This window comes from Trachurus trachurus (assembly GCF_905171665.1).
Source record: "Trachurus trachurus genome assembly, chromosome: 11".
Classification (NCBI taxonomy): Eukaryota; Metazoa; Chordata; class Actinopteri; order Carangiformes; family Carangidae; genus Trachurus; species Trachurus trachurus.
Window position 1 is genome coordinate 7,969,315 of NC_139904.1, and position 13,086 is coordinate 7,982,400.

A 13,086-nucleotide genomic window follows, 5' to 3' on the forward strand; every position below is an offset into this window, starting at 1 on the left:
TACAGTGAAGTATGAAGATAAACTGAAGAAAGCACTTTTACTGCTATACTATGATTGAACAACAGTAGCCTATAATACTGCAAATGAAAAAATACAGCAAAATACATTAATACTGTAGGCTAATTGAAAAACACTCATAATACTGTATGTGAATACAGAAAAAATACTGAAATGAAAATCATGTTAAAAGAACACTGTAAATTAAAATACAGTAATATACCATAAATCAATATGTTAAAATACTGAAAAGGTTTTAGCCTATGAGGAACCTTATATGGGAACTTCAGTAACCTTGACTTGCAATATAAAAATTAAAAAAAAAAAAAAAAAAAAAGTCTTGTATTATCCTCCGATAACACTCCAGGGTTGAAATGTTGAATTCCCACTACAAGTACCCTATAAGTGAAAAGAAGTGGGAAAAAAATCACAAACACTCCTTCCATATTTGACATGAAATTCAAATAGCATGCTTATCAAAGCTAATCGGTAAATGATAGAGACAACTTCAAAAAATCACAGTTAAGACTGAAACCTTATTACACCGTAAATCCCAGTTTTGGGGTGTGCACCAAACACTATCTCCTGCTAGTAATTCACCATTCACCACCATTTTAAGAGTAGCTCACAGTCACAAGTTTAAAAAGTGTGGTCACCCCTGTAATAGACCATTAGTTTTGGCTGTGTGTACCCATTAAACTGACAGCTGTGTGTGTACTGCACCTACCACCAGTTTGGCGTTTCTTAAAGAACAAGGCCAGTCCAACACCAACACCAGCCAAGACGACCACCACCCCACCCACAGCTGCACCAATGGCAGCTCCATTTCCTCCAGACTCTGAATCAAAAACTTCATTATCTAAAACACAGAAAAAATTCACATCAGTTTTATGTTTTTTTCAATCAACATCATTTCTATTTAATAGACTTTTTTAATAGAATTTATGAAGATATGCGTATCTCTTACGTGAGACAGTGGTTCTCAAAGTGGGGGGCAGCCCGGTGGTGGTAGAGGGTCCTACTACGAAAATTGGAGGGAAGATGAGAAAAAAGAAAACTCACAAAAAACTCTTCAGATATTGTTTCATCTATATTAGTAATGGTTCAAAAATGTTTTCAAGCTGTCCGTTTTAAATATATTTGAGTAGACTTCAGACTTTCAATTTCTTCATACTAATCTTCAACAATTCAAGTAATTTCCAACCATTTCATACTCTTCATATTTTTTCATCTCTTCAAGATTGCGTCTTCAGTTTCTTCTCTTAATTCAGCATTGTTTCAACATTGTAATCAGCTCATTCAGCTTACAGCTTTCAGCATTCACCCATATTTCCTTCAGGAAATGCATTCTCTAGTTTCTATTTGATAGACTCAATTTATGAAGGTATGCGTATCTCTTACGTAAGACAGTGGTTCTCAAAGTGGGGGGCAGCCTGGTGGTGGTAGAGGGTCCTATTACGAAAATTGGAGGGAAGAGAAAAAGAGAGAAAAGAAGAAGAGAAAAAAAGCAAATAACAAAATGAAATCGAATTATTATATTTTAAACATTATTATAAAATATAATTTATAATACAGTAATATAACATATGGGAACCTTGTTTTGCCTGCCAGTCAAAAAATCATTCATGGCATCATAAACTGTTGGTGTTGACCTGGCGGTCTGACATCAACCCTCAAACTCAATTAGTTTGTAAAGGGGTTTGTTTGAGGGGGGCAGGTGCTCAAAACCCCCCCAAAAACATGCATACTATATATATATAAGTCTTGATGTGTAAAAGACCTAGTAGTAGTAGACCTAACTAAGAGACATACAGAAACATACAGAAACAGGAAGCCTGACATACTTTCCCCCCTCAAATAGCACACTGTGGTTAGTTTGCGGCTGTCACACAGCAGTTTGAAAAAGAGCATTTGCTGCTCGAAACGTCACGCTATTAAATCCTCTGAAGGGAGGACCTATGGTGTGCGGATTTTTTCTTTATTTCATTGATTCCTCCTTTATCCAGCACCCTTCCCAACTGGGCCTACCTGATGTGCGTGTTTTTCTCACAATTTTGCTAGTTTGCGGCTGTAACCTACACTCAGGTTCACTTCGTGTAAAAATGTGCACGAATACAACTGCAGATCCTACTACCTGGCCACCAGTTGTACACCAGTGCTCCTATTTTACAGCAAAAATGCAATTATATTATGTGTGCTGATAACATACACATATACTACATAATGGGCCAAACCAAAAGACAAACTTTCAGTTTTAGTCTGATCAATAAAGAAACACATACTTGGTCAATTCAAACATTAAACTGTTGATAATCTGTCTTTTTTGTTTGGTTTCTTTCTTGTGGCGACACTCGCTAGACTGACTGACTGAGGGTCATTTGAATCAACATTTCAGTCATTACAGATATGTTGTTTCTGCAATAATGTCCATATTATACAATTCTTATAATTTATACAGAAATGTTAACATGTGCAAACAATAAGAAGCATGTTCTTACCCCATGAGTTCTCAATCTCAACATATACTCCTGAAGCTGCATGGATGATTTCACAGATGAATGTAGACTCGTCACTTCTCAAAATCTCCACGCTGTCTCTCCTCTGGAAGGTGTCGTCTTCATTTGGACGAACACCTGAGGATTTTAATCCATCTTCAATCTCAACAATACGGCCATTTCTTTTGATCTGCAGTGTGATGTCTTTTGGGAGGAAACCAGTTGCCAGGCACGTCAAAACGACATTGGTCTGAACCACTGAGCTCTTTGCAAACAGGTGGATCTCAGGTTTAGCTGCAAAGAAAAAACATAGAGTGAGTTCCTGTTTGCATGGTGGCTGTATTATTTTATTTCAACTATTCTATATGGAAAATGTTGCCACATCTTTCTTACGGGCAGTCTTCAGCTGTTGCTCTCCATAACTCATGAACTTAGTCAACCAATCCATGCACTCATTCTCCAGGTAGCCTTTGATGTATTCTTTCAGGACCTGGACATTGTCCCACTTCCTCTTGGTCTGCAGAGCTGCATTATTTGGAGCCACCCAGACAGAGTTGGCGTCATCGAAGGACAAGAAGTTGTCTCCATCATAGCTGTACATGTTCATGCCACGAACATACTTTAACTGGCCTTCGGGCTGAAGGTCGCCCTCACAGCCGACCATCCACTGAAGGACATGGAGGCCTAGTAAGACAAACACATAAACATACACATATTATATACTCACAGAATAAGATGATACAAAGGTTTTCTGGTTAAACACTGAGGTGAAGTCAACTACAAGAAACATTACAAAATCTCACAAATCAGGCATGTCCTAACTATTCCACAAAGCGCCATGTGGCTGCAGGTTTTTGTTCCAACCAAGCAGATGGCTAGTGGCTACGTCATCAAGGTCCAAAAGGTCACTTCTGTGTCCAATCTCAGGATATTCAGAACAGAAACAATAGGCAGAGCTGGGTGAAAAGTACCGCGGGAGCTTTCATTTATGAATAATTAAACATATTCATGTATATGAATACAATGGACAATATAGCCTCAATATAGGCTACTGTATATGTTTTTTTAAATGAAAAAACCTTGAGCAGCTGTTTACCGTTTCAGCTGTCATAGTTATGATGGTTAGACAGATGAATTAGTCCGCTAACACATCCTAAAGTTTGACATGTCAAAGTTTTTCAGGTTTAAGTGTCAGGAGTAGGGAAAGTACGCCGACTCATTTTGTCCCTCTGTACAATGAGCCTGTCTGTCACTCTGCCGGTACCGCGGCCACACGGTGTGTGTTACACTTACAGGATTAATTAAAACACAGGACGCGGTACCGGCAGAGTGACAGACAGGCTCCTGTAGTACGTATAACAAATACTAGAGGAGGAGAGGGGATATCCTGTAGGATTTGTATGCTACAGGAGGAGGCAGAGACCAGTGGATCGCGGTGGTCCAGTCATGGAGGTAAACGTTAGTTAGCTAGTGGGCTAACGTTACTAGTGCTAAACGTTAGTCCATATAACGTCTCTAATAACTTATAAATGATTGTATGTGTGCGTGTTCTTTTTGGGGGGGGCAGCAATGAAGAACATGTATTGCTGTATACATTAGCAGCAGGGGATGGACACGGAAGTCATTTGTGACGTCACACTAGCCATCCCCATTGATCTCAGTCTTCAGACTGTGTGCTGAGAGTCATTAACAGATGATCCTAACCCCTCACATTCCCCACATCTTACCTGTTTCATCCTGTCTCATTCGATCCATCAGGATTTTAATGTTGTCTTTGAACCACTGCTGCTTGCTCTGGCGGGACTGTGTGCCTTTCTCCCAGTAATAAGGATCAAGCCTCTCTTCCATCCATGGCTGCTTGGGAACTTTCCTCTGGTTCTCACTGTCAAAGTAGTCGATCAACCTGCCGTCCATCAGACCCATGGCCGTGAACTCATGGATACCAGGGGAATTGACTGGTTTGGAGAGGCCCGTGTAGATGTAAGTGAGGGAATGCCTCTCTGGAAATCACACGGGAAGAACAGACAAACATTTCATTCAGCTTAGTTTTCTGGGGCCTGGGCTATGGATATGTGTCCCTTTAATGGGCTGGCCACCACACCCACTCTGGGTTGTGGCAACCAGGTGGACACTTGTCATTGGAAAAACACTTGTATAAAAGAACCATTGTTCCTGTCCTACTCCATTTGACTCCCTCCCTGATGAAGGCTAGACACCGAAACACGTCGGAGTTTTTAATTGTCATTTCGACCATGACATAATTCAATAAAGGCATTTTAGAGTTAAGAGAGTGCCTTGGAATTTTTCTTTTGTCTTCCAGACAAACAGTTAAAACACAAGGTCTATCGGGACTTAATATAGGTTTGTTTCACAGGTTTGGATGAGCATTTTTTTGCATTTTCTTTATTGCCACCTTCGAAAGTATATCTAAATACCGTATTTAGACTCTGGTTGAATTAAAACATTTGACACTCAGAATTTGAGGAGCCGGAGGATTTAGGATTATGGATAAGAAGCAATATGTAAGCTAAAGTTTACATATTGCTTCTTATCCATAATGGACCTTTGTGTGTTCGAGTTACTCACACTTGGACTTCTAAATAAGTCTCTTCTCCTCTTCATCTGAAGCTGGCAGAATCAAGAGTTGATAAAGAAAGTCTGATCACACATTTAATGCAGCTATGCTGTTTAATTAGGTAGAGAAGGTTAAACAACATTGTGACTGTTTGTAATGAAAATACCATCTTTGAACTATATGTGTGCACTTGCACACACACAAACACAGAATATTTGTGTTCACCCCTTATACAGTCTATGGAAATTATTGTCTTGAGAGCTCACGCTCTTGTGCTTTTTTCTTTCTTTCTTTTTTTCTAAATGTGCAATAGATATATTAATAATAAATGACATTATATTTTTAAATAAATAAATGTCTAACTCCACTGGTGAGAAGCAGGAGAATGTTTTTTTTTTCTTTTTACTTTTTGCCATGGTGAATACTGTTGGGCTTTTTCTATTGCATGGGCTTTAAAGCAGAAGTAAGCTGAATTTTTGTGTTAATATAAGTCTTAAATAGTTATATCTTCCGACGGCAATCACAGAGTGTTTGGTCCGAAACACGGGTCTGTCAGTCACTCTGCTCTGCTGTAAGCCGAGGAGAAAACTTTCCTTGTATCCTACAACCTTTATCCAATGAGGAGAGAGAGCGGCATAAAGGGGCGGTCCTCTCTGGGATGCGTGTGAATGTGACGTAGGGACGAGGGCGGGGACTGCTAATGTGACGCTCATGAAATGGAAGGTCACATTTTATGTAATTTTATTTGTTTTATTTTGAAATATTATTTCTGTGAAAGAAATGTGTTAATTTGGGTCAAAATGCTCAATAATTACGTCTTTTATCTCATAAAAGTGAAAGCTAGAGAGTTACTCAGTGTTACCAGTAGGAGGCAGTGTGGCGATTTGCTTCCCCTCTTGGACTCATCTTCTGAGCGGACTCTTTTTTACTTCCTCATTCGACTGAGCGAAGCTGCACTGAACAGAAGCAAACTGTCGCCTGTCTCATTCTTTATCCTGTTTTACAGGTTGGTGATGTTTCAAAACATACATAAACACCCACATTAGTGCTTTACATCTCAATATGATAGTAGGTCGATTTTGTAAGGCTATTGAATGTGTTTAAATGGGTTTTTGAACCAGTGGCAGAACGGTGTATCGCGGACGACTCAAGATGGCGGCGCTGTTTACTTTTTCTTTATGTTGGGACCAAACCATGTTGTAGTTTCTGGCTCCAGCACATTTCATTTTGAGTTAAAAACTATTATCTTGGGTGCAGTATTTTGTTACCTGCGTGAATAAATTAAATGTGATAGTTATAGAGCGATATACATATTTTGTCGATGTTGTAACCAGTTAAAATTGTTAAAACCTTGCAAGTCTTTCAGCTCAGACATTTATCTTGAATCAACATATCACCAAATATGCTACTTCATTCTTTTATTTGCACTATGAGTGAGATTAAATAAGTCAACATGTGAGGTCCTGCATTTTATATTTCATGGTATTATTTTCAGTAGTTGTTAACTACATAATAACTGAGTTAATTGACTGAATGCGGATGTATTAATGCAGTTGTCCACTGAACTCAGGATTATTCTTTATGAAGAATGGGTAAATGTGTGTTTATTGGAAATAAGAGGCTTATGCTGTAACCAGCCTGTATGTACAGTATTTTGGTTTTGTTTCTGATATTATGGATGTCGTACTGTTTGACATTTGAGTATGGAAAAGATATTTGCAAATTGATAAGTAAATTCGACTGAGCGAAGCTGCACTGAACAGAAGCAAACTGTCGCCTGTCTCATTCTTTCTCCTGCTTTACAGGAACCTTATCTGTGTACAGGTAGGCTACTCTGCCTGGGACCTGTTACACTAACTCCATCCGCTGACAGGAAGTTAGCCAAAACGACCGGATCGCTTACTTCTGCTTTAAGGGATAACGTAACTTTCTGAAACAGGGCCCATAAGAAATGCACATTGCAAAACAAGTCAACAACTAATCGTCAATTATTCCCAATTCAAAACTCAAAGCAGAAGCACACATTTTTAAAGACATCACAACTGTCAGAATGTGTTAAAAAGTCTTCACTTACCGCTGTTTACCATCAATCCTGTCCCGAGAAGGGCAAAGATTACAACAAAAATCATTGTGGTCTCAGTACAGCGTCTCTTTACTCCCTCTGAAACTCTTTTTTTTTTTTTTTTAGCGTTTTGGGGTTTCACCTGAGCCAAGCCAAGTCAGGGCTCTGACTCCGTGCCCAACAACGACAAACGACGGTCTGTTTCCTGAGTGCTGTTTCCTGGTCCTGTCATAGGTGTTTATATTACTTGTGGTAACCCAGGCTGCTGCTGCTGCTGCTGCTGTGTGTGCAGGCTGAGCAGAGGCACACCTAAAGATGTGCGTCTAAACCGAAACTTTATGTGACGTAAAAAAAGAAAAAAAAGAAAAGAAAAGGAAATAAATCTTTATTATGGACTAGGAAAAATGGCCCACTCTCATACACATACACACATAACATACAAGACAAAACAAAGCAAACAAACAAATAAAATAAAATACAGTAATCTGTCACTGTTAGTTTAAAAGAAACGGTGCAGACTATTGTGCCAGTGCTTACGAATGTGCACGATGTGAACTGATATTCCATCATGGGACAGATAAAAGGAATAGTTCACTCAAAATTCAAATTTCACTCAATATCTAACTTACACACCCTCATGTCGACTAAGGGCAAAAAGACACACCAAAAACCATCCAAATACCTCCACACAGCTCGTCTGTAGCTAATGTCCCTCTTGTATTGAAGCCCCGACAAAATAAACAGCCGCGACTTTGAGCAGGTTAGCGAAACCTCTAAAACATTAAACACACAGCTTCAATTCAGCTTTCTACAAATTATTTACATCCTTTCTTTAATTGAATTTGTGTAATGGATGTGCACTCACTCCACCCATAAAAGACGTGCTAACCAACCTGCCAAGTAATTGTCCACCTCTTGGCGAAGAGGTTAGCATCGTCGCCTGCAGTGCGGGAGGTTGTGGGATCGAACCCCACCTAGGGCAGGCCGTGAGAAACACAACGCAGAGAGCCAGATATGACATTGGCTACATTTGCATAGGCATGTTATCACACATATTTTTCAACAAACAGCTGACGCCATCCAAATTGTGTTCAATTTTGTCATTTTAAAGGAAACTGTACACAACCCTGAATTAAGTCAATTGTCACTCCTTAACTGTTTTTGGTCCACTAAAAGTTATAATTGCCTTGATTTGTTTTCAGCTTCTTTGGTAAAACTGGCACATTTTAATGTCACATGTCACACACTGATATAACTACGATTTATTTGTATTTGTATTTTGTATACATGAAAGATGTATAAAACAGCATATTAAAAAGTGGAACAACAACAACAACAACAAAAAAGCATACAAAGTAAACAGTAGATATTTGATTTGATTTTTATTTGTCTCAAACAAGCACATCAAAAGACAGTCTATGTAAAAAGAAACAAAAACAATAATGATACTGTGTGCAAGTTTGAGAAGGGGCTGAATGAAGCAAAGCTGATCAAGTTCAGCCCCCCCTTACATTGTGATTCATGTCATACATCTGTAGTTCCATACAATTCAGAAGATTAAAAAACATATTGCTTTAATATAAAATAATGAGATAAAGCAAATATGCAGGAGAAACCAAAAAAACGGAAGGAAATTTGTTTAACGGGAAGTGAAAAAATTAGTATTAGTATTAGTATTATATATTTCACAGGGTATTTTAACCTTGTAAAGCACCTTGTGAATTCTCTCTCTGAGAGGTGCTATACAAATAAATGTTTACTTACATGAGATTCCAAGAGCATTCTTATCAAAGGTAATCGGTAAATGATAGAGACAACAAAAAAAATAAATAAATAGAACTTGGTTATTTCCTTTTCACTGTTCTCCGCCAATTTATTTTCCCTTTTTATTGTCTACCCACTGTCAATCTGGTAGATTGGTTGGTATTTGCAGAAACTTCAGATCAGATCATCTGGTGATTGGCTTGAGTTCCTGTTGCCTGGACAATTATTATAAAGAAAAGTAAACAGATGTGTTACTTTCTCTGCTTAAGAATCTGCCATCTATTTTCATATCACTGACGGGCATTTTTGGAGTGACATATTGTTCATACAACTATGATGCTTACCGGTCTGTCCAGCGTCACCAGTGCTGTTGCTGAGATACGGTTCTGAAGCTGTGCAGAAAAGGAAAGGCATTATAATGTACACGCAGAAATAAACCCTTAATACATTTCAGACCTTATGCTGGGAAAGATTTTGGTCTTGTTAAAAGATACTACTTATTTAACTGTAATAACTCTGAACCCACTTCAAATCAACAGGGCTAGAATCATAAAAAAAAATACTCAATTACTTTAATAAAGTATTCAATTATGCAACTGCATGATTACCCATGAGTGTTTGGCTTTCTCCAGAGATGGCACTATATGCACTGGATCCAGTGGGCTGAGAACCTAAACAAACACATACAGAGAGGAAATGATGACTGCAAGAAGTACTTTTCAAAGAAGAATAAACACACACAGAGAAAAAAAAATACATTCCAGACCTTGTGCTCGGGCTTCAAGTCAATAAGGTGAGAATCAATAAAAATGCCTTATTACTTTAATACAGTATTCAATAATGTAACTGCATGATTACCGGTTGTTACGACCCTGTATGTGTGTGTTTGTTCTCCTGCAGGCGGGTCCATCCGGCTGAAGTTCGGATTTCTTTCCTTAGAGGCAGTGCTGGTGTTGTCATCCTGAGGGACTAAACAAACACATACAGAAAGAGAAAAATGGATGACTGCAATCAACATATTCTAAATGATCTTTACATCAACTTTTTCTTTTACGTGATAACGCGATGACTTGTAAGAGGATGTCAACTTGACATCGGAGGTCAAACATAGGTAAACATAGGTAAAACATTTTCAAACCAGTTTGGCTCAGTTTATTTCTGCTGGTCTGAAAGCTGCCACTCAAACTCAGGTGAAGGAAAAAAAAAAAGATAGAGAGACTGAATCTGAATAGGTTCTGTAGACAGACTCAGATGGTGTTTTACAGGTTGGGATGTACTTTATTTTTGGTCTTTTTTATTATTAAATTGTGCATGTAAATAGTTCCCATGAAATGCACCATATCCTGCTGTTCAAGAGTGTTAGAGTGAAAACTCTTAACACTGAATATTGACCTTTACTAACTTAAATTGATATTGTGCCTTACTGACTAACAAATAAAACAGAGCGCCATTGTCTCACTGACTGATGAGATAAGGCTGAACCATATCTCATCAGAACTAACACTGAACATATATTCTCCACTTTGACATTACTGATCAACACTGAATATATCTCACTGATGATTGTTTTATTAGATTGAGCACTTACACATTTTGCCCAATTAAACAAGTGAATCCTGTATGGTGTGAAACATTTGCCTTCATGTACCTGTTTATGCATTCACTTTAAGTAGTAGTAGAGTTTAGCCTTGTGTTTTAACTAACCTGTTGTGCCTTATGTTTTTGACTAACCCATTGAGTTTAAAGACAACTGAAACTTGTAAGCAAACCATATAGATTTATGTTGAGCCTGATTCATAATGCAATGAATACCAGTAACCTGTTTGATCATTCAGAGGCAAGTTGAGAGCACAGAGAGCCACAGTGAAATCAAAACATCTCCAAGGCCGAAGGGAGGAGAGGATGAGAGGCCTGTGGCCCGCTGAATGCAGCATTGTGAGGAAGAGTTTTAATGGTCTGTATTATCTGCCCTGACCCCTCAGACACCTGGGATGGAGAGTTATGTCAGTGTAGGGAGAGTTTGTTGTGTTTCAGGCCCAGAGGTTCGTGTGCTGGAGAGATGGGACCAGCCTGTGCCAGCCAGAGGGCACCAACGATGGGAGGGCTAAGTCTAAACCACAGCCACTCCCCACCTGTTTCTGACCAATAAGAGTTAATTACACACACATAGTGCGATTTTATTAAAATTAATGTAACGTTTTTGTCTTGAACAGAAGACAGAGAATTCTGGCTCTCTTGGGATGGTGGTTGCAGCTGACTGCTTGCAGACTGCAATTTCCTGAACAGGAGAGTTTCTTGTATCTGATTCCTTTGATGATCCAATTTAATAAATAGTTAACCGGAACGTTGTTGTTTGTTTTCCTGTTTTATCAACCTGACAAGAGACAAAGGGAAAATATACTTTCTCTACCTAATGATTTTTTGCCATTTTTTATGTGTTTTCCATCGCGTATTCATACAACTAAGACACTTCCAGACTTGGATTTACCACGACCATAGTCATCACTGCCGAGAGACTTCCTTGAAACTGTGCAGTAAAGAAAAGGCATTTTGGTATGTATGCACATGTTGTACTGTGTATATGTATGCAATAATAAAGCCTAAGTTGGAGCTGGGAAAGAGTTTGGTCATACTTCAACAGAACAGTCTTCTAATAGAAACTGACTAATGACAGAAAAATTACAAACACAGAGAGAGAAAAAAAAATACATTCCAGACCTTGTGCTCGGGTTTCAAGTCAATAAGGTGAGAATCAATAAAAATACCTTATTACTTTAATACAGTATTCAATAATGTAACTGCATGATTACCGGTTGTTACGGCCCTGTATGTGTGTGTTTGTTCTCCTGCAGGTGGGTCCTTCCAGCTGAACCACAGAACGCTTTCCTTAGAGGCGATGCTGGTGTTGTCACCCTGAGGGACTACACAAACACATACAGAAAGAGAAAAATTGATAACTGCAATCAACATATCTTAAATGATCTTTACATCACCTTTTTCTGTTACGTGATCTTATAACAGGATGTCAACTTGACATCGGAGGACTAAAACATTTTCAAACCAGTTTTAAACTCAGTTTATTTCTGCTGATCTGAAAGCTGCCACTCAAACTCAGGTGAAAGAAAGAAAGAAAAGATAGAGAGATGTGTTTTGCATTGCGTATTCATTCAACTAAGACACTTCCAGACTTGGATTTACCACGACCATAGTCATCACTGGCGAGAGACTTCCTTGAAACTGTGCAGTAAAGAAAAGGCATTTTGGTATGTATGCACATGTTGTACTGTGTATATGTATGCAGTAATAAAGCCTAACTTGGAGCTGGGAAAGAGTTTGGTCATACTTCAACAGAACAGTCTTCTAATAGATGGGAAACCCATTTCTTTTCCCCAGTGGAGTGATAAGGGAGTAAATACACTTCAGGACATTATAGGGATACTAGGTCTCCTTGAATTCCGGCAATTACAAGGAACTTTTGATCTTCCGGACACTTCCTTTTTCTTTTATTCACAGTTACGGGCAGCAATGTGTGCTCAAGGTGTTCCGTGGGACTCCAAATTAGAAGATCATCCTTTTCATATTAAACTGAATACTAAAGGTAAAAACAAGTGTATTGCCTCTGAGTTGTTCAAACTGATTGTGGAGGCTTCATATAAACATCTGCCTTTAACTCTTTAACACCTATAATATTAACCAGTTCGCCTAGACTTATTTTGTTTTTTTTAGCTGTAAAAGTGTCATACAGGCTGCTGAACTGAAAGCAGGGGGCATGTAGGAAGCTCCACAGTCACACAGCATGCTGATGCTGCCAGTTGGAGGAGCATCCTGACTAAATCCTGAATAACAGAGAAGGCTTCAGTTTGGGAGGATGACATGAGTTCACTTTCATGTTCACTGAGAGTAATAACTCTGAACCCACTTCAAATCAACAAGGCTAGTGTAGTGTATTATCCACCTGAACTTCTTGCTCTATTATCTTATATCATCACCATGTATTATGTTCTTCTTTGTATATGTGCCCGTTTTTGGAACTGAAGGAAAGTGTGAGTTGGTGTTTTACTTCATGGACATGTTTTGCTTAGAAGTAAACAAATCGAAGGCAGATGTTATAAGAGAGATAGACGCACATACATTTACAGATATATAAAGATGTTCCATAAGGTGTTCAGTAACAGTGATAGATGAGACAGAGA

General features: G+C 38.6%; 1 protein-coding gene across 1 annotated transcript; it reads right to left on the bottom strand.

Moving 5' to 3' along the window:
- Nucleotides 1-960: 960 nt before the first annotated feature.
- LOC310993796 (H-2 class I histocompatibility antigen, Q10 alpha chain-like) lies at nucleotides 961-7,284 on the bottom strand (the record flags this gene model as incomplete). Its single annotated transcript, XM_083982275.1, has 7 exons — nucleotides 7,142-7,284; nucleotides 4,220-4,492; nucleotides 2,886-3,176; nucleotides 2,496-2,786; nucleotides 2,048-2,072; nucleotides 1,399-1,449; nucleotides 961-1,018 (listed from the first exon to the last, which is right to left on the bottom strand). Exons 1-7 carry the CDS (start codon nucleotides 7,194-7,196, stop codon nucleotides 961-963), a joined length of 1,044 nt encoding a protein of 347 aa, XP_083838401.1. The 5' UTR covers nucleotides 7,197-7,284.
- Between the last annotated feature and the right edge of the window lie 5,802 nt (nucleotides 7,285-13,086).